This window comes from Bos grunniens, chromosome 12 (assembly GCF_055505025.1).
Source record: "Bos grunniens cultivar Pamir isolate PY7600 chromosome 12, Bosgru_T2T1.0, whole genome shotgun sequence".
Taxonomy (NCBI): domain Eukaryota; kingdom Metazoa; phylum Chordata; class Mammalia; order Artiodactyla; family Bovidae; genus Bos; species Bos grunniens.
This window is the reverse complement of record NC_141176.1, coordinates 76,605,095-76,631,808: the sequence shown is the minus strand read 5'-3', so window position 1 is coordinate 76,631,808 and position 26,714 is coordinate 76,605,095. Positions and strand designations below refer to the sequence as shown.

The following is a 26,714-nucleotide window of genomic DNA, read 5'->3' as shown; positions in this document are numbered from 1 at the left end:
AGATCCAACCAGTCCATTCTGAAGGAGATCAGTCCTGGGTGTTCTTTGGAAGAACTGATGCTAAAGCTGAAACTCCAATAGTTTGGCCACCTCATGCGAAGAGTTGACTAATTGGAAAAGACTCTGATGCTGGGAGGGGCTGGGGACAGGAGGAGAAGGGGACGACAGAGGATGAGATGGCTGGATGGCATCACTGACTCAATGGACGTGAGTTTGAGTGAACTCTGGGAGTTGGTGATGGACAGGGAGGCCTGGCGTGCTGCGATTCATGGGGTCGCAAAGAGTCGGACATGACTGAGCGACTGAACTGAACTGAACTGAAGAGGCCTTAGTCATTAAGTAAATTATACACTTTTGAATATTTGTACCTTCTCCTAAAGGGAGAAAAACAATAAAAATGAAGTTTCTCCATTTATTTCTTCTAACAGAGTAGAAAGTGACTAATTATTAAAATGATGTTTGATGACTGTCCAGTTCTGGACATCTGTAACACGTGGCCCTTCTGTAGCCACACACACTGATTGATGTCCATAAGTGTTCTTCTCTTTCAAAAAAATTCTTGTGTGTGTGTTTTTTTTTTATTTAGATGTGAAAGGTGGATCAATAAAATCTTACCATTCATTTCTCTATTTTTTTTTTAGCTTTTATATAAAGTTGAAGGAAGTAGTCATGTGTAAAAGTGTTGAAGATGATGAGCAAGTTTGCAAATCATCCAAGGCCTCATCAGACTCCTACTTTTGTCCTTTGTGGATGTTGAGACCTGAGATATTCTGAACCATAAAAAAGCAGGAGGTTTCATTTATAATCTCTGAACACCTATAAACTAGATCCTCTGATACTAACTCATGTGATGTCATATGTCTTTCAGATGATTTCAGTAGAAAGGGTAATTGAATATACAGACCTTGAGAAAGAAGAGCCCTGGGAACTTGAGTATCGTCCACCACCATTCTGGCCCCCAGACGGAAGGATTTCCTTTTTCAGTGTGAACTTCAGATATAACTCGGACAGTCCTCTGGTATTGAGGAACCTGGAAACATCCATTTACTCAAGAGAAAAGGTTAGTTTAAGCCATTCGCCTCTTTGAATCCAGCTAAAGATTTAGCACCACATCTGTTCTTGGCTTCCTTACCACTATGTCAGGGGGACTGTTTGCTCCTAATGGATGCAGATTATATCAGTGACATTGTAGGTGGATCTTTCTTGGAAACTGACCATGGCATGGGTATACCAGCAATTTTTCCCCTGTGTTGTGAGCTCCCTTATGGTGGTTGATGGGCTCTGGGGTTCCATCTTAACCTGACTCAGGACACTACATGTGACACCTGATTATTCATACAAAGTCTGGGACGTCAGCCTTGTCTTCCTGGCCCTAACTCTCCAATATCTCATTCCTTTCCATCTTTTCTTGTTTGTATTTCTGAGATCTCCTCCTCCTCCCATGGTGCCCTCTGGTGGCAGCCTCCTTCCCTATCCCTTAGCCCTTCCTGTAGCCTTGTCCTCCACTCACCCACACTGAGCTGCTGCCCCCCTGCCCTCCCCCAGTAGACTGCTTCTTTCTTAGCCCAGATCTGATCCTTACTGGGCTGTGTGAGCTGCTGCTGGAACCATAGCATAGCCTCAAGTCCACTCCTGCAGGGGCCGTGAGGTGACCTTGTGTCCACCAGAGAAGAGCCTCAATAATGACCCAGTCAGGAGTGAGGAACCAGGGCCTCAGATAGAGGTAGGGTCTAGAGACTGGCTCAAAGTCAAAAGCAAATTGAAGGGAGCAGAGAAGATCCTTGTGAAAGATGGCAGAGAGGCTTGTGACCTGGACCTGTCAGCATCCATGTCTGCTGGTGATGTTCTTTCTGCACTCAGCTTGAGGCCCTCAGCTGGGACCAGGACAGAGTCTTGAAGAAGACACTAAACCAGAAGGTGTTAGGAGCTCTTCCCCACCTTACTCTGCAGCCAGTTTGTCTGACACACACCCCCCTGCAATGGGACTGCATGCAGGTTCTCCCAAAGCACCATGTCCTCCCTGTTCCCTGTGCACATACTGGTCCTCTGCCTCAGAGACCCAGGCCCTCCATCATCTGGATGGTGAAAATCTCATTTTTGGAGTCAACTTGAATGCATCTTCGAGACCCTCAGTTTAATGTACCCTTAATATACCCTTATATATACTAATATATATTATATATATTTAATATACATACTTAACATATACTTAATGTACTAACATATACTTAATATACTAATATACATATTAGTGTATATATATAATACTTTTAGTATTAGTGTATATATATACTTTTATACACACACACACTAATATACCCTTAGTGTCTTTTATATTAAGGTAGCATTTATGGTACACCTATGTTCATAGCAGCCAAAAGTTGGAAGGAACTAAATCCTTACAATGAAGTATTATTCAGCCTTAAAAAGGAAGAAAATTCTGACCTATGGATAAACCTTGATGACAGACACAAAAGAAATGAATACTCTCATTCCATTTATGTGAGATTCCTAGAGTAATCAAATCCAAGAAGACAGGAAGTAGGATGGTGGTTTCCAGGGACTGGGGAAGGGGAAATGGGGAGTTGTTTTTAATGGGTAAGAATTTCAATTTTACGAGGCAAAAAAAAAATCTCAAGCTTGGTTGCACAACAATGTGAATGTACTGAACACCAAATGGTGTCCACTTAAAAATGGTTAAATTTTATGTTATGTGAATTTCATCATAATTAAAAGATAGCACCTGTGGCATGCTTTGTAATTTGGGATCTGCATCTCACAGTACTTTGAGGCTTTTTATAATCAGGGAGCCTCTTGTTTTCATTTTTGTTCCCAGAAAGTAGCATTTTGCAAGGCACAGAGAGGGTGCTGAGGGACTGCTGGTTGTGAGGGTGAGTGACTTACACAGGTGTGAGCAAGCAGGAACCAGCACACACACATGACAACTCCGTAAATAACTGAAAGAACTGCTCTTTAAAACTCTTAACCACCCCAGACCCATCTAATGGCTGTAGCTGTGATTTAATGAATGAAACCCTTGTAATATGAAAGAATATTCAATGTAATGCCCGAATGCTACCCAGGGAGCAGCTTCAGTTAGTCACAGGGCAAAAGCTCCCTCCTAATTATTTCCAGTTTCAGTGTAGGTCAGGAAAAATGTGAACTGCTGTGTCAGGAAAACATTAACCACAGCTCTTAATATAATCTTTTCCCTGAGAGCACTGTAGGTGGTGTTTACTTACTCTCAGACAATGTGTGTGTCAGATTTTCTGTTGTAAATGTAATTCTGTTAACCTGCACTTGTCTTAAATTCTCCCCAAAGCCATAAAATATGACTTATACGTAGTATAACTTTGGAATATAACAGATTCTTATTCTTCCTTCTAAAACCTGAAAATCATGGGATTGAGATTCTGAAATGTTTGAGGGAAAATTGAATTTGGAGACTGAATTAATAACTGCAGTAACTTGATTTTTGATCTGTACCTTGGTCCACTCAGTATCACTTTTAGTTTCATTTCTGTGTTTGGAGATGATACCTGGGCAGTGTGTTCATGAATTGATTTCACTCTACCTGTCTACCTTCTAGGTTCCCTCTCAAGCTCACCTGTCCCAGCCCTCATCACTCCAGGACAACCCTTTGGTGTTGGATTTGATTGAGAGAGGCTGTTGTGGAGGGGGCGGGGGGGGGGGGGAGGGAAGGGTGTGGTGGGCAGGGGACATGAGAGTGAGCCAGCCCAGCAGAAGTGGGGCTTTATTCTCTTTCTCTTATTTCCTCTTCTGTCCTGATTTCTGGAAGTTAGTCAATAGGAAAGTATAGTAGGCACTATTCAAGATTGCCGGGAGAAATATCAATAACCTCAGATATGCAGATGACACCACCCTTATGGCAGAAAGTGAAGAGGAACTAAAAAGCCTCTTGATGAAAGTGAAAGAGGAGAGTGAAAAAGTTGGCTTAAAGCTCAATGTTCAGAAAACTAAGATCATGGCATCTGGTCCCTTCACTTCACGGGAAATAGATGGGGAAACAGTGGAAACACTGTCAGACTTCATTTTTGGGGGCTCCAAAATCACTGCAGATGGTGATTGCAGTCATGAAATTAAGACACTTACTCCTTGGAAGAAAGTTATGACATCCTAGATAGCATATTCAAAAGCAGAGATATTACTTTGCCTACAAAGGTCTGTCTTGTCAAGGCTATAGTTTTTCCAGTGGTCATGTGTGGATGTGAGAATTGGACTGTGAAGAAAGCTGAATGCTGAAGAATTGATGCTTTTGAACTGTGGTGTTGGAGAAGACTCTTGAGAGTCCCTTGGACTGAAAGGAGATCAGTCTTGGGTGTTCATTGGAAGGATTGATGCTTAAGCTGAAACTCCAGTACTTCGGCCACCTCATGCGAAGAGTTGACTCATTGGAAAAGACCCTAATGCTGGGAGGGATTGAGGGAAGGAGGAGAAGGGCACGACAGAGGATGATATGGCTGGATGGCATCACCGACTCGATGGACATGAGTTTGAGTGAACTCCGGGAATTGGTGATGGACAGGGAAGCCTGACATGCTGTGATTCATGGGGTCACAAAGAGTCGGACACGACTGAGTGGCTGAACTGAACTGATGAGGGATTTTAATTTACAGAAGAAATAGCAAGTAAAAATAAGGAACTAGGACTCCCCTGGTGGTACAGTGGATAAGAATTTGCCTGCCAATGCTGGGGACACTGGTTCAATCCCTGCTGAGAAGATTCCACATGCTGCAAAGCACCTAAGCCCTGCACCACAACTACTGAGCCATGTGCCACAACTACTGAAGTCTTTGCTCAGCATCAGTAGAAGCCCCCTCAGTGAGAATCCCATGCACTGCAACAGGGAGTAGCCCCTACTCACCACAGCCAGAGACAGCTCTTCAAAGGCAATCAGGACTCAGAACAGCCAAACATAAAAGCCAACGTGAGATAAATAGGACCCTAGACTTCTTTGTTAGAGTCTGAAAACAGGCTAAATTTTTCATTTAGATGATTTTGTGGTTGATTTGATCATTTTAGAGAATCCTGGGCAATAAAGTATTTTCCAGCTCTCAAGGTAGATTGATTTTGCTTTGTTTTTGCTCACAGCTATTATTTGGATGATACATTTTTACAGATGCTTAGTAGAACATGCTATAATGTGCAAAATATTAGTTTCTTACATTTTCTCCTTTTTTACATAATATTTTCTTAAAAGCCACTCTCCTTACTCCCAGATTGTCCCCCTTCCCCTGCTGGTTCGTAATTCCTTGTGACTCAAACTGTGGTGCCAGAGCCAGCAGCACCTACATCTCCTAGAACTTCTTAGAAATGCAGAGTCTCAGGATCACCCAGACCTCTTGACTCAGCATTACAGCTGAACATAACCTCCTCCTTTCCCTCCCATGGGCAGTTTTTTATGAGTGATAACCTGTGATTCCCAAGAAATGTGCTTTGACAGTTTGAAATTGAACTTAAGAATTCTCAAATCTCTGTTGTGACTGAGCAGGAGGCTCTAGAATATTCTGTGCCACTAGATTTCCTTACCTTTATGCTCTATAAATTTCACTTTTACATTATAATCTAATTCTGTGTGATTCTACTGCATTATTTGTGTCTTTCCAGTGGAGTCTGTCTTCCATCACAGGCATTTTTCATTCCACTGTACCACCTTCCCCACACCAGCCTCCTGCAGGGACCAGGGGGATTTCCCACAGGCTCAGCCCTGTCTGGACCTGGAGTCAGAGACAGCCCAGCGCAGCAGCGTATGTGTGGCTGTTTCACCATCTGATGGGATAAAAAATGAGTCTTGCTGCCCCTAGCAGGGCATGAGGTCTCTTTGACCTGTTCCCCAGGCATCATGTGTCCCACTTAACTGCAGGTTTCTTTCAATCTGGCTGTGGATGCCAGTTCTTTCTGCTGACAGCTGGTCAACCTGACTTCAGGTACCCTCTTTGCTCCTGTTCACCATATATACACTTGTGTCCACGTCATGCTTTAAGTTTCTGACTGTAAGTTCTCTATGGTAGGCCTGTTTTGGTTTTTTTTTTTTTTTTTTTTTACTGAAACTACACCTATCCCCACTCTCTGTGTTCTAGCTACACAGAGGGACATGATAAAATGTGAGGCCATCCAAATAATAAAGAGTCCCATCAGCAGATGGAAAAGAGGCCAAAAGATGTGGATTTGAGTCCCATACTGCTATTTATGGACTCTGATAGTTCAGACAGACTAAGTTATCTAAGCCTCAATCTTTTCTTGTGCAAAATGGAAGTGATAGGATGTAACCTGTAGGGTTGATGTACAACTTAAAGAACATAAGACATGTAAAGCACCCAGAGTAAATGCTTGGACAAAATGGTCATTATTTTCATAGGGTGTAAAATGACCACAACCACTTGCATTGCAGAAAGTGTTGTCTGTCCCATGAAAATGAGCTGTTGGCCATTTGAATTCTATTTATGGCTATAGGATCCATCTGCTGTATATGTCTCTGATTTATCTTATACCTAAATAAAATGGTAATAGATTTTTTCCATAAATTTCTCTGGCCTGAGTTAAAAATATCATCTTCCAGTGGAAGTTTCTTTGTCTCAGGACACCACAGGTAATACAAATAAGAAAAAGTCAAATCCAATACAGATTCTGATGTCAATGTATACAGTCTAGTTGAAGAAACAAGAAAATGACTATATTAACTTTGTAAGCTAGAAGGAGGTCATGATTTTTATAGACATTTATATAAAATGACATAACATCAGCTAGAGTTGGAACAAGCCCACATCAGGAGACAGGGAGAGCATTTTCAAGGAATTAGACATGTGAGACAGACTTAGTGATGTGTGGTTAGGGTTTCAGCAGGTGGAAATGCATGTGAAAGGCATTCTGGGAGGTAAGACCAAGATAAGCAAAAGCATGATGCTCTGATCCAGTGAGTGAAGACCTAGACATCTGCAAAGCATTCAGGAAAATGAACTACCAAGTGCGTAACACACGTTTTTGCATTCAACCCTCACAATTACCTAGTGATGCCAAGGAAGCTGACTCATGTACATGAAGTATGAGAGGACAGTTTTGTAGAAGAGACATCCTAGGGTGTAGTGTTGAATGCTGAGCTGGCATTTGGGAGTTTAATTTGAGAAGTGAGAGCACATGGACCAGAGGGGGCAGGTGCAGGGGGCGGGGAGGCGGGAGCTGTTTTCCCTCCAGTAAGACATCGCGGGAAAGTGATGCCACTTTTTGGAATCAAATTGATGTCAATTAAAACAAAGCTCTAACACCTGGATTTGTGAATGTGCAGGGCAATGGGTGGGAGTAAAAAATGGTATACTTCTGGAGGGTAGGTTAGCAGCTTAACAGCTTCCTCTGAAAATGTTTATACTTTGTTGTTGCTGTTCAGTCACCTAGTTGTGTCCGACTCTTCACAACCCCAAGGACTGACACACACCAGGTTTCTCTGTCTCTCACCATCTCCGGGAGTTTGCCCAAGTTCATGCTCATTGTATCAGTGATGCCATCCAGCCATCTCATCCTCTGTTGTCCCCTTCCCCTTCTGTCTTAAGTCTTTCCCAGCATCAGGGTCTTTTCTAATGAGTTGGTTCTTTGTGTCAGGTAGCCAAAGTATTGGAGCTTTAGCATCAGTTCTTCCAATGACTATTCAGGACTGATTTCCTTTAGGATTGACTTGTTTGATCTCCTTGCTATCCAAGGGATTCATACTTGCTGTCCAAGGGGTTCATACTTGACTCTCAGCAGTTCCAAATCTGAGAATTTATGTGAAGGAAATGCTTAAAGTTGTTTGCAAAGATTTAGCTTCAGGGATATTTAACACAGAGTTATTTCCAGTAGCTAACTATTTGACACTGCCTAAATATCCAGCAATAGAGGATTTGTTAAATAAATGATCACATGTACTACAATATTATGAAAGCATTACAAAATACTAAATGAAAACACATATAACAGTATGTTCACATTAATCCCATTTTGCTTAAATATGTGAACTGTGTCTTTAAGAACACATACAAAAAAATACAGAAACAACAAAAAGAACACATGCAGCAGCCTAGAAAGTAAAAATATAATTTTAAGAATTTTTTTCAGAGTGCTGGGCTATAGCTAGTATTTATTTACTTTTTAAATTTATTTGCACTGATTATGATTAAGGAATTTAATTTGTTTTTTAAACACTGTGAGCCTGGGAAAGAAGTAATGAGAATAAAGTAGGGAAGACAGATGAAGGGATTGTTTTGTGTGGGGCATTGGGTGTTGAATATGTTGAGTTTGGTGTGTGAAGAGAGATCCAAAAGCAAGTGTGTAATAAGTTCTGTCATCATCAGAGACCAACCTGGTTGGAAAAACAGAAAGGGGCCATTGCAAAACCAATAACAGAAGATTTTCTTTAAGAGTCTTTATAATTGTATTTATTTATTTATTTTTGGCTGTGCTGGGTCTTTGTTGCTGCTTGGGCTTTTCTCTAGTTGCCACATGTGAGCCTCTCATGGTGGTGTCTTCTCTTGTTAAGAGCATGGGCTATAGGGTGCAAGGTCTTCAATAGTTGTGGCATGTCGGCTCAACAGTTGTGGTTCCCGGGTTCTAGAGCGCAGGCTCAATAGTTGTGGTGCACGGGCTTAGTTGTTTCACAGCATGTGTAATTCTACTAGACTAGGGATTGAACCCACGTCTACTGCATTGGCAGGCAGATTCTTTATCACTGAGCCACCAGGGAAGTCCCCCAACTGTCTTTAGATTGAAGAATGTAAGGTTACTGATACTGGTGACACTCTTCATGGGCAGTTGGTAGAACCCTTTGGTTACTCAGAAAAGACATTCAGACTATAGCTTTGAAGACTGAACTCTGGAATAATCAGCGTCAGGTTTTCTGTGAGTTGCTTTTTTCTTTTTGGGGTGTTTGGGGCCATGCAGCATGTGCGATCTTAGTTCCCTGACCAGGGATCAAATCCATGCCTCCTGCAGTGGAAGCACAGAATCTTAACCACTGGAATGAATGCCAGGGAAGTCCCCTGGTTTTTAGTTCTCTTCACTGGAGTTTGGAACTCACAGTCCTGTGGTCATGAGCAGTCCTTGGTGCCCCAACATATCTCAGTCCATTTACCTAAAGTGACAGATGTTCCTATTTGCACAGATGGGTCAGTTACAGTAGAGCTGGTAACATGGGAACATACACACATTCTCACAGATCAGTTCTCACCTGTGTCCTGATGTGTGTTGATTTATGTATGAGAACACACAGAAATATAGGCACATCTGTTTAACTGTGCTTCACAGATAAATGCTTAAAAAAAAAAATTGGACATTTATGGCAATGCTGTGTCAGGCAAGTAAAATGGCACCATTTTTCCTATAGCATTTGCTCACTTCATGTCTCTGTCTCATTTTGATAATTTTTGCAATATTTCAAACCATTTCATTATTATTATATTTATTATTCTGATCCGTGATCAGTGGTTTTTAATGTTACCCTATAAATGCTCAGATGGTTAGCATTCTTTTAGCAATAAAGTATTGGAAATTAAGGTATGTACTATTACCTTATATAATGCTATTGTACCTCATTAGACTACAATAGAGTATAAACATAACTTTTATTTGCATAGAGAAACAAAAAATTCATATATCTTGCTTTATTTTGATATTCACATTGTTGAGGTAGTCTGGAGCCAAATACAAAATATCTTTGAGGCCTGCTTGTACACAGAACAGATGAGCCATATATATATACACACTACAACCTGCCTGCATGCAGAGAATGGCACATCTATATTATATGAATTAGGGATTAATGTAAGGTACAAAATGTCCTGATAAGCCTGTATGCAGATCAAGAAGCAACAGTTAGAACTGGACATGGAACAATGTACTGGTTCAAAAAGTGGGAAAGAAGTACTTCAAGGCTGTATATTGTTACCCTGCTTATTCAACTTACATGCAGAGTACAGCATGCAAAATGCTGGGCTGGATGAAGCTCAAGGTGGAATCAAGATTGCCAGGAGAAATATCAGTAACCTCAGATATGCAGATGATATCACCCGAATGGCAGAAAGCAAAGAGGAACTAAAGAACCTCTTGATGAAGGTGAAAGAGGAGAGTGCAAAAAGCTGGCTTAAAACTCAACATGCAGAAAGCTAAGATCATTGCCTCTGGTTTCATCGCTTCATGGCAAATAGATGGGAAAACAATGGAAACAGTGATAGACTTTATTTTCTTATGCTCCAAATCACTGTGGGCGATGACTGCAACTGTGAAATTAGAAGATGCTTGTTCCTTGGAAGGAAAGCTATGACAAACGTAGACAACAAATTAAAAAGCAGAGACATTATTTTGCCAACAGAGGTCCATCTAGTCAAAGCTATGCTTTTTCCAGGAGTCATGTATGGATGTAAGAGTTGGGCCATAAACAGTGTGGGCACTGAAGAACTGATGCTTTTGAACTGTTGTGCTGGAGAAGGCTCTTGAGAGTCCCTCAGACAGCAAGGCAATCAAACCAGTCAATCCTAAAGGAAATCAACCCTGAATAATCATTGGAAGAACTGATGCTGAAGCTGAATCTCCAATACTTTGGCCACCTGATGTGAAGAGCCATTTCATTGGAAAAGACCCTGATGCTGGGAAAGATTGAAGGCAGGAAGAGAAGGAGATGGCAGAGGATGAAATGATTGGGTGACATCACCAATTCAATGGACATGAATTTGAGCAAGCTCCAGGAGATAGTGAAGGACAGGGAAACCTGGCATGCTGCAGTCCATGGCGTCGCAAATAGTCAGACATGACTGAATGATTGAACAACAATAAAATGTCTTATAGTCATTATATTACCTTTATAAGATAATAAAATTAGGTAAACCCACTTTTCTTATGTTTAATCTCTATAAAGATAAATTCATTTTTGAAATGCCATGATTGATTTGACAGACTAAGATTTGAAACTTTAGAAGTATTCAAATCAGAAAACATGAAACATTCCAAGCATTCTGATTATATTGCTCAGAAAGATTTAGTAGTTCTTTTTTAAAGTCATGAGTTTTAAAACTTAAAGCATATCTTACACTATCAATTCCAGATTTTAAATATAGATGAAATAATCTCTTGGAAAGCTTCCTTCAGAGAATTTGCAATTGGGCTTCCCCAGTGGCTCAGAAGGTAAAGAATCTGCCTGCAATGTAGGAGACCTGGGATCCATCCATGGGTCAGGAAGATCCCCTTGAGTAGGAAACGGCAACCCACTCCAGTACTCTTGCCTGGAGAATTCCATGGACAGAGGAGCCTGGCAGTCTACAGTCCAGGGGGTCGCAAAGAGTTGGACACAAGTGATTAATACTTTCTTTCACTTAAAAATTCATTGGTAAAAAAGGCCAGTTTCTGCATATATATTTGAATGCAGTTTTATTCCTCACCAGCATTTTACATGGGAGAAGGAAATGGCAACTCACTCCAGTATTCTTGCCTGGAGAATCCCATGGACAGAGGAGCCTGGCAGGCGACAGTCCATGGGGTCGGCAAGAGTTGGACACGACTCAGTGACTAAACCACCAGCCACCAGCATTTTACCTACTCTGTACTGATTCTTGAATCTTACTGTTAGTGCGTTTAATTTCTCTCTGCTCTGGTTTTAGTAAATAGACTGACACCTGACATGTGTTTTTCCAAGGTTCAGTTGTTAAGTATTAATTTATTAATAAAATGCCTTTTGACCTACTCCGATGAAAGGTCCCATGTAAATAGCAAACATTATTTATATCATTGTTGATCTCATTATGGAAATTTTGTCTACTGGCCTCTTTCAAGACTGAGACCTGCATTTTATATTTGAAGATGTTTCCTTTCAAGATAGAATATTATTAAGATATTTAATATCAGGAAGTGATTTCATTTTTCTACCGAAGAATAATTCCTCTTAAATAAATAACACAGAAAGTGAGCACTTGTTTGTGTTAACACTCTGTCTTGACTTGTCGACATCTCTGTAAAATTACCCATGGTCAATACTCAAGGTCAAATTATCCAGGGAGTAGGAATCAAACTAATTTAAAAGCTGACTTCTTATGGACCACTTAGGAGACTGCTAGTTTTTCACTGCAGGCAGATTATTTTTCAGGTCTTCTTCCTTTACTTGTGAATGTTAGTTACACACACACACACACACACACAAAAACACACACACACACACACACACACACTGCATACACATATATGTCTCCCCCTTTAACATACCACATAATGATCAGTTCAGTTCAGGCACTCAGTCGTGTGTGACTCTTTGCGACCCCATGGACTGCAGCACGCCAGGCCTCCCTGTCCATCACCAACTCCCAGAGTTTACTCAGACTCATGTCCATTGAGTCAGTGATGCCATCCAACCATCTCATCCTCTGTTATCCCCTTCTGCTCCTTATATGATAATTATAGAAAACAATTTTCAGCATATTAAACATTTATTCAGGGAAATCTGAATAAAATTGCCTGACATTTTTAGAAGGCATGAAAATCACTATAGTTTATGTTGTGTATTCTTAGGATGATGGTGATCTTAAACAGGGACATTTGTGAATTTCTGTCATTTTTGGTTGCCACAATTTGGGGGTTGCATCTGGTGTCTAGTGGGTTCATGGCTACTGTCAATCATCATACAATATACAGGACAGGCCCCTGAGCCTCAACAATGAATTATCTGGTCCAAAATGCCAGCAGGGCCATGCTTGAGAAACTTATGAAGTTGCTTGGTCATCTCTGACTCTTTGTTACCCCATGGACTGTAGCCCACCAGGCTCCTCGGACCATGGGATTCACCAGGCAAGAATACTGAAGTGGGTTGCCATGGCCTTCTCCAGGGGATCTTCCTGACCCAGGGATTGAACCTGGGTCTTCTGCACTGCAGCCAGACACTTTACCGTCTGAGCCACCAGGGAAGCCCTGGGAAACTTATAGACTACTCTTTATATATAATAGAACCTTAAAAATTCGTCTTCAACAATCAGGGTTCTCCTATGTTTTGTGCATCCTGTTAATTCTTCATCCCCCCTGGGTCTCTTTACAGTATGGCATCGTGGGAAGAACAGGAGCTGGAAAAAGTTCCCTCGTTGCTGCCCTTTTTCGATTGTCAGAACCTGAAGGTGGCATTTATATTGATGGAATCTTGACAGCACATATTGGACTGCACGATTTAAGGAAGAAATTGTCAGTTGCACTTCAGGTACGCACAGCAGAGCACTCTCACATGTTCTTTGTGTAAGGCGTCTAAGTTTAAGTGCTTTTAATTTGATTGTTTTTTTCAAATTAAGTGAATGAGTTGATCCTTTTTTTCCCCCGGTAGAGCATGTTTTTAGCAGCAGGTATTTTCAATAGACACTTTCATCAGATACCAGGTGTTTTTTTTTGTTGTTGTTGTTCATTTGTTAGTTTTGTGTGCATGTGATTTAATAACTTACTGAGATAGATTTCTTGACTCAGACTTCCTTAGTTTCCACAATTTTATTCACTGATAATCACATAATTCTGAGAACAGAAGGATAAATTGTTTAGTGCTGGAGAAGTTCCTATAGGGAAACATGAATTTTGTTAATAAGTGTCTTACAGATGTAATTTTGTTGTGGGAAACCAGGACATCTTTTAAAAAGTGATTATCTCCTTGGAGAACTTTCTATGGAATTGTGGGGCTTTGAGAATTATAGGACATATAGATGCTTTGGGGAGACTTTGACAATTTAGCCATTAATGAATAATTTTCACCAGGGAGGCAGTGCAGAATAGTGAGGAAGAGCAGGGGACTCAGAATTCTGTCTCTATGTACCTTGGTTTTCTCTGTCTTACAAGGCAGATAACAGTATCACCCCCTCAATCTGTTGTGAGGATAAAATAGGTCAATGAGTGTGAAGTGTTTCATGTAGACCCATATGTGCCTGCTGTGATGGTGGGGTGTTGAGTTGGCCATCTCTTCCTGGGCTCTGATTCTGTTCTCTTTTCTTCTTCTTTGTAAAGTAGTGTAACTTTCAGGGAGAGTTTGGAGACTGGATTATATGCATGGTAAACACTGCTGTCATTCCTGTGGTTCATTCATTCAACATAATTCTGTGATATTTACTGAGAGATTACTATCCTCCAGGTATATAGCCAAGCGCAACCTTGATCCTGTGTCCTCATCTATCATCCTGCCCTCTGCTTTGACAGACTTGCTGATTAAAAAAAAAATGAGTTTTTATTTATATACTTAGCAATCATCTGCCTATCAAAGGAAGCTCAGAAAAATACCCTCTTGAGATGAGAAACAGAGAGGAGATGAGACAGAATGAGCCAGGCAAATGTGCTTCCTGGAATGTGGGTGTAATGTGTCCTGAAATACCTGTTATCAGGAAGCATGTACAACATGGCACCCAAAGGACGGTGAATGTGGACTTGGGGACAGCTGTTGCTACCTGCCTGTGACCTTGAAAATACCTGGGATTACTCTAAGTAATTTTTAAATCAAGATAGTTTTTTCAGACTCTAGTGAAATGCCACCTCACACCCCTTAAGATGTCTGCTATCAAAGAAAAGAGAGAGAAAAAAATAAAGTTACTAGTGTTGGCAAGGATGTAGAGAAATTAGAACCCATGTTTATTGCTGATAGGAATGTAAAATAGTGCAACCACTACGGAAATCAACTTGTTGGTTGCTCAGAAAAGTTAATGATGGAAATATCATATGACCTAGCAATTCTACATTAGAATATAAACCCAAAAGAATTGGAAGAAAGGTCTTGAAGAGATACTGGGACATGCATGTTATAGCAGAATTCTCAACAGCAAAAAGGTGGAGGCACCCAAGGGCCCATTGACAGATGAATCAACAATCAAAACGTGGTGTGCATACATACAGTAGAATATTACTCAGCCTTAATAAAGAAGAAAATTCTGACACATGCTACAGCACAGATGAACCTTGAAAACATTAAGTGAAATAAGTAATTTACAAAGGACAAATACTGTATGATTCTACTAATAGGAGTTACCTAGAGTAGTAAATTCATGGATACAGGATATAGAATGGTGGGTACCAGGAGTGGCCAGGAGAGGGGAGTTGTTTAATGGGTACAGAGTTTCAGTTCTTCAAGATGAAAGGAGATCTACAGCTGGATGGTGGTGATGGCTGTACAACAATGTGAATGTATTTAACACCACTGAAGTGTGCACTTAAAGTGGCTAATCTAGCAAATTTATGTGTGCTGCTGCTGCTGCTGCTAAGTCGCTTCAGTCGTGTCCAACTCTGTGCAACCCCATAGATGGCCTCCTACCAGGCTCCTCTGTCCCTGGGATTCTCCAGGCAAGAACACTGGAGTGGGTTGCCATTTCCTTCTGCAATGCATGAAAGTGAACAGTGAAAGTGAAGCCGCTCAGTCATGTCCGATTCTTAGCGACCTCATGAACTGCAGCCTACCAGGCTCCTCTGTCCATGGGATTTTCCAGGCAAGAGTACTGGAGTGGGGTGCCATTGCCTTCTCTGAAATTTATGTATATTTTATCACAATTGAAAAATATTTTTCTAAAGGTATCCCTTTCAGAAAAACTGGATAGTCCCCATATTCAAAGATTTCCTCTGGCTATTAGATTTATGATTTATGGTTACAGTAGAAAATAAATGAGCTTAAATTCCCAAGTTTTATGCTTTGATGGTACTCATCTCTGAAATGGCCATGTGAGATTAGTTAGTAGAAATAAAGGGCATGTCTGTAAAGTCCTTTCATATCCTTGGATATAAAGCTTTTCCCCCATTTTTCCTACCATCCCACTTGAAAGGACTCCCCAAACCATAGCAAGAGTGAATAAGCATAGAACAAAGCCAGAAGATACTACTCCTATTGCTCTGTCCCTCATTTGGAAATATCAGTTTAGAAATGGGTTTATGCACTTGTATGTCATGGGTTGATATGTGTCAGGAGAAGATACTCAAAATCTTATCCCTCCCCAACCAAGAGCCCTTTGTCTTTACAGTGTCTTGCTAGCTGCAGAGGTGGAGAAAGCCTGTTAGTTTGGTTACTGGAATTTACTTGTCTAAGTGCAAAAACTTACATTCCTCTCCCCCCCAAATGAGTAGGAAGCATTGATGCTTGTGTCCCAACACCCCAATTTAGGGAATTTAGGAAGCTGAGAGCAGACTCTGTGGAGGGGGAGCCCAGTGCTGTTTCTTTGAGTTGCCTCTCTTAGGTGAGCCAGGCCCACACCATCTTCCTTGGATCCCTGGTCCCTGTGATCCTGGAAGCAGCAGAGAGCTTCCATGGTGGTCTCTCTTCCTCCCAGGCTCATCCCCGTCACTGCTGACCCTGCATGAACAGGTCAGAACTGGGGAAGATGTGATGATAACAAGGACCTGGGTAGGAGCAGAGACAGGGGAGTGGGGACATAGACCATCAGTCATGGGGGGAACTTTCAAAGATGAATACTGTGTTATTAAGAAGGTACTCCTCAACTTCTGTTCAAAATTTCAGGAATAAGCAAAAATGAAAGTTCTTCTTAAATAATTTTCTTAAACACAACAGGTAGCTGAAGTATGTGTGTTCTTTATGCTTAGGATCTGAAGTAGTTAAATATGTCCCCCAGAAAGACCACCGGTTGAGATTATATGCAGGGAGTAGCCTGCTTACTTGAAAGAACCTAGAAAATGAAGGGAAGGAAGAAGAATATTGGGGACCAGCCTCCCCTCGCCTGGCTATGTCGCTTGTGTAAACCCCATGGAGACATGCAGAAGATACCTGCATGTGGGAATCTTAAGGTTGATAACTACAAGAAGTAACAAGTTTTTATAAAAATCTGAAGTAGAATGATGGTTAGTCCCCTGACAAGGAATGCTTACCATTGTTTAGATGGTTGTTTAGTCTTTGATCCTAAATTCAAGTTTTAAGGGAGACCTTAAATTTGTGTTTTGAGTTTTTTCAGTTCAGTTCAGTATTCATTCTGAAATATTGTATGACTAGTGATTTTCAGTGCTTTGGAGGCATATTGGCTACTTAATCAACTTTGTGCGAATCAATCTCCCTTTATAATGTCTTTTTAATTGTGGATTTGCTCAGATATCTCTTTTTTGGTGGCACATCCTGAGTTTTCTGTATTCTTTCCTCTCTCACCAGGCTTAAAACTTAGACCATATTGAAAGAAGGTTTGGAAGGCTTCCTGAGTATCATTCTTCCTTATGATTAGGGGAAAGAAATGTCTGTCTATCTTCATCTTTCCTCTCAGGCTTTTGTGAAGTGAGGAGGAAAGTCCAGCCCCAAGGCTGATTTGAACGTGTGATTCAGAGCAGTTCCGGGCACTTGTGGAAGAGTCAGTTCTCCTCTTGTTCCCACACGAGTGCATTCCCTTGTTCTGCCCCCTTCACTGAAAGGAGCTTATTGGGCTCTTCACTGCTATCCATATTCTTATGACCTAGGTTACTAGAGCCTTCCAGAAGAAAATGTAAATGGCCTACATGAGCTTATGTACAGGATTCTCTCTCTCTCTTTTTTTTTTAATTTTATTTTTAAACTTTACATAATTGTATTAGTTTTGCCAAATATCAAAATGAATCTTGAAGCCAAGAGGACACATATATTTCCAGAGTAATTTACTTATGGCTCCTCCTGAAGCAGATGGATAGGAAGAACTATTTAAATTAAAGTATCATGACACAGGTCAAGGTGGGTTTCAGGTCCTCCTGGCCTTGCAGTTAGTAACTGCAAGTTCTAGGTTCTGTGAGGTTCTGTGAGGCAGGTTATCCTGACACACAGGTGAGAGAACGTGGGGACCAGCTGATGCCAACATCAGAGGTGATCTCTCCATGGACAGAGGTGCTGCAGACCCCAGGAGCTTACGTTCCCCTTGCACATGTGGGGATGTTCGTTTCACACATGTGGAGAGATTCCAGACCCTAGAAGACAGTCTGACCAATGGAGAAAATAGCCTAGTTTATTCTTCAGTGCTAATGTGTAAATGTTTAGTGGTTTGCTTTGAGACACAAACCTCTACTAATCATGCTGTTGGTATTTCCCAGTCATACCAGCATTGACAGTTAATTTATGTAGATCTTAATGTTAAGTTTCTCATGTTTGTGTGAGTGTTTAAGCAGATATTTATTAGCAGGGTGGTATTAAAAAAAAATCAAATCTTCCTTTGTCTTCAATTTTTTCCTTACAATGAAAAAACTTCTTCAACACTTTCTTCTGTTAGTGTTCAGTAGTCCAAATGATATTTTGTAGCACACTTTGTACAATGGAAAATTATTTTAGAGATGCTTTTTTGTAATCATACATTTGCAACTATGTTATTAATAATTAATGAATTTAGATGTTTCTGCATTTTAATTTTGACATTCTGTACACATTAGAATAAAATGAAAACAGGTTAAGGTAATAACATTCACTATTTTGGGGTATTTAGGAACCTGTTTTATTCACTGGAACAATGAGGGAAAATCTGGATCCCTTTAATGAGCATACGGATAATGAACTGTGGAATGCCTTAGAAGAGGTAATTTATTAATAGTAACTGTAATTAACTTGTTAGCATCTGTATATGTGTGTTTACATTTAGAGCTTTGCAGATAATTAAGGGGAGCGTGTCAGTTTCAGTAACTTGGTAATAGGAAAACACTGATGACATGGGTGCACTTAAAATGTGTGTATTGATGATGATGAAAATCAACAATATAATGTGACATGTTTTCATTTTAGCTATTTTCCTAGAACCCTGAACAAATAGACACATTATCTTGTCCTTAGCAGAGTACTTATATCAGATCAGATCAGATCAGTCGCTCAGTCGTGTCTGACTCTTTGGGACCCCATGAATCACAGCACACCAGGCCTCCCTGTCCATCACCAACTCCAGGAGTTCACTGAGACTCATGTCCATCGAGTCAGTGATGCCATCCAGTCATCTCATCCTCTGTCGTCCCCTTCTCCTTTGCCCCCAATCCCTCCCAGCATCAGAGTCTTTTCCAATGAGTCAACACTTCGCATGAGGGATCAAATTCTACTAGTGACCTAGTGAATTAATTACTCCATTACACTCCAATATTCATTTTATTCCTCTGGTCTTGGGAAACATCTCCTAAGTGGAGACAATAGTAGTTTTTTTCTTATTAACTAAAAGATATAAACAAGATCATACTAATAAAATGTAGAAGTTTCATAGGAAAGTGTTTATAAAGGTCAATTATATAGTCGGAATTAATGATGATTATTTATTGGCAATTATGTCATTTTAATGCTGTAGCATGAATGCAGATAACAGAACCCTGGAACATCTGCTCAGTTTTTACATGGGAGGTTCATTTCTAGAGAATTTTCTGTTATTTGTGTCATGTTTTTGCTTGCTCCACTTCTTTGAATTTCCTCACCCTTGCATGAAAAAAATTTTGACTATTAAGTTGCTGTCAGTTTATATTTTAATACAAATCATTTTGTGTATTTGCACTAGTTTTATAAATCAATTCTACTGTTGGAAGAAACCCTAGACTTCTAAGCCATAGACAGATTTCTAATTTCTCCTAGGACCTAGCTCAGTCTTTTGATTTTAAAAAGTAAGAATGAGTATTCCTATGCATTAACGATGAAAGATTAGAAACAGAAATTGAGAAAGCAGTCTCTTTACCATTGCAACAAAAACAATAAAATACCTAGGAATAAACCTACCTAAGGAGGCAAAAGACCTGTACCCATAAAACTATAAGATACTGACAAAAGATATCAAAGATGATGCAAAACAGATGGAGGGATATACCATGTTCTTGGATTGGAAGAAACAATATTGTGAAAATGACTATACTACCTAAAGAATCTTCAGATTAAATACAATCCCTGTCAAATTATCAATGGCATTTTTCATAGAATTAGAGCCAAAAAATTTACAGTTTTAATGGAAACACAAAAGACCCCAAGTTGCCAAAGCAGTTTTAAGAAAGAAAAATGAAGCTGGAGAAATTAGGTTCCCTGACTTCAGAATATATCACTGAGTTGGCCAAAAATTTGTTACATAAGATTTTATGGAAAAACTTAAACGAACTTTTTGGCTAGTTCAATACAGATCTAGAGTAATCACGATGGTGTGGCACTGGCACAAAAACAGAAATATAGATCAATGGAACAGGCTAGAGAGTCCAGAGATGAACTCACACACCTGTGGTCAGCTAATCTGTGACAAACAAGGCAGGAATATACGATGGAGAAGAGGTGGTCTCTTCAGTAAGTGATGCTGGGAAAACTGGACAGCTATGTGTAAAAGAAGAAAATTAGAACACTCCTTAATACTGTATGCAAAAATAAACTCAAAGTGGATTGAAAACCTAAATGTAAGACCAGATACTATAAGACTCTTAGAGGAAAACACAGGGAAAACATTCTACATAAATAACTACTAAATGTTTGATTGATTTTTTCATTTCAGAGAAGTGTGGCATATTTTAAAAAATCTTTTCTGTTTGTTTGTTTGTTGTTTCACAAATCTGAGAGATTGATTGTTCATGTTGGTTTGAATTGGTATGTTTGTCATTTAGTGTCACCCTTCCATGGAAGCTCTGAAATCTGTAATATACAGATGAGCCTTGACTGTGAGCAGGCAGATTTGGAGGTATGACCGTTTCTAGTCAGTAATTCTGGTTTCTGAAGGATATTACCACTGAGTCTTTAAACACCCACCCTGCTTTTCAGCAACATGTGGATTTTGTTTTCTTAAATTAGGTTGATTGCTTCACCTTCTCCTGCCTGAAAAGCAGTGCACCTCTGATTTCATTTAAATTTGTGAGTCTTTGCTTCAGCTTCAACATCAGTCCTTCCAGAGAATATTCAGGGTTGATTTCCTTTAAGATTGACCAGTTTGATCCCTTGTTTCCAAGGGACTCTCAATAGTGTTCTCCAGTACCACAGTTCAGAAGCATCAATTCTTCAGCGCTCTCTTGTTGTCCAGCTTTCACATCTGTACATGACTACTGGAAAGACCATAGGTTTGATTATATGGACCTTTGTCAGCAAAGTGATATCTTTGCTTTTTAACACACTGTCTAGTTTTGTCATAGCTTTCCTGCCCAGAAGCAATCACCTTCTAATTTCAAGGCTATAGTCACCATCTGCACTGACTTAAGAGTCCAAGAAGAGGAAATCTATCACTGCTTCTAAATTTTCCCCTTTATTTGCCATGAAATGGTGGGACTAGATGCCATGATCTTAGTTTTCTTAATGTTGAGTTTTAAGCCAGCTTTTTCACTCTCCTCCTTCACCCTCATCAAGAGGTATCACTAACTCAATGAAGTCAGTTTTTAAGTGAACCAAAAACCCTAGTTATTAATTTGTCAATGATGCCTAACTGGATATGTGAACCCAAACTCACAGAGTTAAACTGAGAATTAGTAGGAGGAAACCACTGTTTTCCTCTTTATGAGGAAAGGAAAAGATGGCATAAAAACATTTAAGGTCCTCTAGTTCTGTTTCTTCTTCCTCTGCAGAGATGGACACTCAGGAGGAAGACATTCCTATGGATGCTGCCTGTCTCATTTTGTTATTTTTCTAAATATGCCTAAAGTACATTTTTCACGTACTGAAAACTTTCCAACTTACTGTAAACTGATAAAAGTTCATCAGAAATTAGTGCTATTGGGGAGCTAAAAAGCAAAGGCAGCTCCAAAAATATAACATGAGTAGTGCCTGAAGATGAAGCACTGTATCATTCAGAGGTTAAAAGGTCATAGTAGATAAATCTCTGGAAGTGAATCGTTGATGTGTTGCTTCCATTAAAAAGCAAAAATGAAACACCTTAGATACTGGGATTTGGAATTAAGAGTAGAGTATGGGGGCTTCCACAGTTGCTAAGTGATGAAGAGTCTGTGTGCAATGGAGGAGAAGTGGGATTGATCCCTGAGTTGGGAAGATTCCCTGGAGGAGGAAATGGTAACCGACTCCAATATTCTTGCATGGGAAATCCCATGGACAGAGGAACCTGGCAGGCTACAGTCCATAAGGCCCACGACTTAGCAACTAAACAATAACAAAAATGTCCTGTCAAAACTGGGAAGAAATAGTACAGGTAAATGTCTGACATTGATAGTGTCTCTGTTAGGACACAAGCGTGTCTCATCACACAGGAAACAAAGATACAGAAACCTGGGCATCAGCAGCCTGTGCATAAGGAACCACGTGGTTCAGTCCTTGCTGTGGAGACAGGTCACATGTCCATTTCCTGGGGCCTTGTGTTAGGTAAACTTCCTTTACTGCTGGCCCTGCTCTGGTAAAAGCTCTTCCCCATCTGTTGATTGCATTTCAGTGTCTCCTTCTGAGCCACACCAGATTTTCTTCTTGAAAAGTAAGAAAGTTCCACAAAATGTGGAAACCACCTGACCTCTGTGTTCCCCTCCTGTGAGGGGTGACAGCACCTACTACACAGAGTACACACAGCGATGATGGAGACAGGATGCCTTAAAGTCCAGTTTATTATTCTTCAGTTTTGCTATATTCTATTATTTTCCCAAGCTCAAAAACAATCTGAAGTATTCTATATTGAGATGTATAGTTTTGAATAGTAGTTATTTGTTCTATTTTCCTTAAATTATAACTTTTTCAGTGCTTTCCTTTATTTAAAGTGTGATACGATATCTTGGAGCCAGTTAATTGTTATAAGAATATATCCTTTTTACAATTACACTTAATAAGAAAACAGTGATATATATAAATTAATTATCCATATGAATTTAGTTTCTATGGTATATTTTATTTTTTTAATATAAATTTATTTATTTTAATTGGAGGTTAATTACTTTCTAATTTACAGAAACAGATAAGTCACACAATTACAGTCACTTATGCCTTCATTCATGTTGTTGCTGTTTGTCGCGTCTGACTCTTCTGCAACCTCATGAAGCCTGCCATGCTCCTCTGTCCATAGGATTTCTCAGTCAAGTATACTGGAGTGGGTTGCGATTTCCTTAGCCAGGGAATCTCACCCAGGATCAAACCCAAGTCTCCTGTTTGGCAGGTGGATTCTTTACCACTGAGTCACCGGGGAAGCCCACCTTCATCTAGCCAACAAATATCTACTGAGAGCTTGTTAGGCAATGTTGCAGGTTCTGGGGCTGTCACAGTCATCAAGAGACAAAATGTCTGTCCTTCTGGAGCTTAAATTCTCCTGAAGAAGTTGAAAAGCAGGCCGATGCATATGTAACGAAATCTCAGTGCTGATACATGCAAAGTAGAAAAGTGAAGCAGAACTTGAGGAGGGGCTAGCCGATAGCATTATTAATAATGGACAATATATATATTGATCTGTTACAAATTCTGCATGTACTGACTCATTTAATATTCTTAACAATGTTAGGAGGCGCACACCTTTATAATTATGGTATCATAGTCTTAGAGTTTAGGAAGCTAAGATAGAAGGTTCAGGAACTTGCCCAGTTGGTACAGCCAGGCAAGACTTAATCCCCAGACTGCCTGGCTTCAAGTCTCGAATTTATTTTTGTTTGGCTGCAAAAAAAAAAAAAAAAGTCAACAAAAGAACCTAAAATGCCGTACTTTGGTGCAATCTCCAAAATGACAGAATGATCTCAGTTCATTTCTAAGGGAAACCATTCAGTATCACAGTAATCCAGGTCTATGCACCACCCTAATCGTAGAAAGTGAAGAGGAACTAAAGAACCTGTTGATAAAAGTGAAAGAGGGGTGTGAAAAAGCTGGCTTAAAACTCAACATTCAAGAAGCTGAGATCATGGCATCCTATCTCATCACTTCATTGCAATAGATGGGGAAATAGTGGAAACAGTGACAGACTTTATTTCCAAAATCATTGCAGATGGTGACTGCAGCCATGAAATTAAAAGATGCTTGCTCCTGGGAAGAGGAGCTATAACAAACCTAGACAGAATATTAAAAAGCTGAGACATGACTTTGCCTACAAAGTCCATGTAGTCAAACTTATGGTTTTCCCAGTAGTCATGTACCAATGTGAGAGTTGGACCACAAAGAAGGCTGAGCGCTGAAGAACTGATGCTTTAGAACTGTGGTTCTGGAGAAGATTGTTGAGAGTCCTTTGGACAGCAAGGAGATCAAACCAGTCAATCCTAAAGGAAATCAACCCAAATTTTCCTTGGAAGGACTGATGATGGAGCTGAAGCTCCAGTACTTTGGCTACCTGGTGTGAAGAGACTCATTAGAAAAGACCCTGATGCTGGGAAAGATGGAAGGCAGGTGGAGAAGGGTATGAAAGAGGACAAGATGGTTGGATGGCATCATCAACTTAATGGACATGAGTTTGAGCAAACTCCAAGCAATAGTGAATGACTAGGAACACTGGTTTGCTGCTGTCCATGGGGTTGCAAAGTGTTGGGCATGACTCAGCAACTGGACGACAATAACCTGTATCCATATACTGGGGGAAATAAGATGTTGTGTTTTCTTTTTCATGTGTTTTCATTCACAAACAATCCATTTAAGACACTGAAGAAAATGCACTTGACTGGTCCACTATTTGTAGGATTAAACTTGGGAAAGAACCATCATCAGAATGGGCTCCAGGATTACTAATGTATAAGTGGCAGTTTGCTATTGCTGGAACTTGCATATATTAAACTTTAGAAAATAGTAAAGGGCCAATAAGCTTATATCTTCAGAGAACCAGATTTTCTGTAAAATTTTTGAAAACTTTTCTCTAGTGTACAAATTCTTATGCAAAATGTACTTTAGGAAGCTTGACTCAACCATAAAGATCCTTTTAACTTTTCTGTTTCAATCATATTGGGAGAAATAGCTTCACTTTTTGAGAAACTTCCTTAACTAACCCCTGGGGGGGTGGGTGGTTTGGTGGATGTCCTGTGGTGGGAAAGGGGGACACTGAGATCTTTTTGTCCTGAGTTGACTCCACAATCTTTCTCAGTGAACACTCATTGGAAGGAGCTCTCCCCATCACCTGGCTGTACATGTAAGATACGTAAGAAGTCCTGAGGATGTCAAAGCTCTAATGTCTAAAAGGCATGTCTACTTCAGTAGCAGTTTGCTTAGAAAAATGTCATTCTTTCTGTATGCACAGGTACAACTCAAAGAATCCGTCGAAGGTCTTCCTGCTAAAATGAATACTGAATTAGCAGAATCTGGATTGAACTTGAGTGCTGGTCAGAAACAACTGGTGTGCCTTGCCAGGGCTCTTCTCAGGAAGAATCAGATATTGATTCTTGACAAAGCCACATCATACGTGGATCCAAGGTGTGGAGCTGAGCCACAGGAAATCTTAAACTGACTTGTAAATGTGGTAAATGGAAAACATTTAGTGAATCTTAGAAATGTTTCTAAGTGCTCGCTTGGCCTCATGGATATCTGTTGATAATATTAATTCCAGAAAATAAACATAAAAACCAACACATGTTATATGGTGTTAATATTGTTATGAAGCACCCTAAGAAAGCTGAATTCTTAAATCCAGCTCCTGATAGTTTCAAGCAATTTTGAGGGAAGACTAATTTTCCATCATTTTATGAAAAATAGTAAATTTCTAAGTAGACTTTTTATACTTAGTTTTTTAGGAACAAGACTATATGTTAAAGTATTGATTAAAAAAAAACATTGTAAAAATATCATAGGATATTTTTAAGTCTTAAGTCTGCTTTTCCTGTCTTTACTGAATTAAATCAACTTCTTTGTTTCTAGAACTGATGAGTTCATACAAAAAAGAATTCGTGAGAGATTTGCCCAGTGCACTGTGCTGACCATTGCACACAGGTTGAGCAACATTATTGATTGTGAATGGATAATGGTAAGACCCTCTCCATTTTAGTTGCTTCCATTTATGTTCAATTTTCAGTGTATCCTTCTGTGTAAAATTTGATAGAAACCTCCATTAATTTTTCTCTTAGTTTCTTCTCTCATTCCTGAAAATTACTCAAGTACTTAACTATACTTTTAGAATGCACTATTAAGTAATATATCCAATAATCTTATATTTTCATATTAAAAGTTTATTTGAATTGTCATTTTTTTATGATGGCCAACCATTAAAATATTCCAAACCCAAGTTATAGCTCCATATTTTAGTGGGGTAGAACTCAGTCATTTTCACTGTGTCAGTTGTTTCAGCATTTTTTGATTCCCTTATAAAAAAAATTAGCCTCTAGTTTAGACTGCCAGGAGGTTTATGACTAAAGTTGTAGATTTTCTCAGGAGTCCATGAGAAGAAAAGGCCTAGTGAGAAAAACAGCATTTATTACATAGGGATTAGAGGGCTAGAAAAGTGAAACACTGGGGTAATGATTTTAGAAAGCAGCTACCATATCCTAGGACAGATCTCCAGACCTGAGAACTCAGAAAAGAGGCCCTAAGGAATTGATACTCAGACCTCCAAGAAGTCACTGCCTGGTTGCTGGTCATATTTGTGAGGGGGCAAGATGGGACTGGTTCTCCAGGTGCTAATAGCTGGGGGCTGAGTCAGGTCCCAGTGCTGAGGTGACGCTATCAAGTAGAACATTAGCGGTGTTTCCCACCTTCAGTCTCCCTCTAGTGCCCCCTACTGGCAACCTAACAAAGGCCACCTGGCAAAATAGTCTGAACTGCTGCAGTGACTTGCAGAGACCCAGCTTCTGCATCACAGATGAGAGTTTGGAAAGAAAGGCAAATCAGGGATGAGAGACTAATTAAACAACCAGCGAGTTTCTTACACAATAGCTCTGTTCTGCACACATGGCAAGCTCCAGGCTTTGGTCTCTGGATATCTGTCTAG

At 39.9% G+C, this 26,714-nt stretch overlaps 1 protein-coding gene across 3 annotated transcripts in view; it reads left to right on the top strand.

Annotated features, from left to right (window-relative positions):
• The window catches only part of LOC147361933 (ATP-binding cassette sub-family C member 4-like), a 217,818-nt gene that overhangs the window by 176,541 nt on the left and 14,563 nt on the right, over positions 1-26,714 (top strand). For 2 of the 3 annotated variants that reach the window (XM_086330250.1, XM_086330252.1), the window contains 5 exons: positions 869-1,060; positions 13,058-13,213; positions 18,405-18,494; positions 25,035-25,207; positions 25,649-25,754. In XM_086330250.1, the coding sequence (XP_086186376.1) occupies positions 869-1,060; positions 13,058-13,213; positions 18,405-18,494; positions 25,035-25,207; positions 25,649-25,754 (717 nt within the window). The remainder of the gene's footprint in view (positions 1-868; positions 1,061-13,057; positions 13,214-18,404; positions 18,495-25,034; positions 25,208-25,648; positions 25,755-26,714) is intronic. The other variant, XM_086330251.1, reaches the window with a different exon arrangement.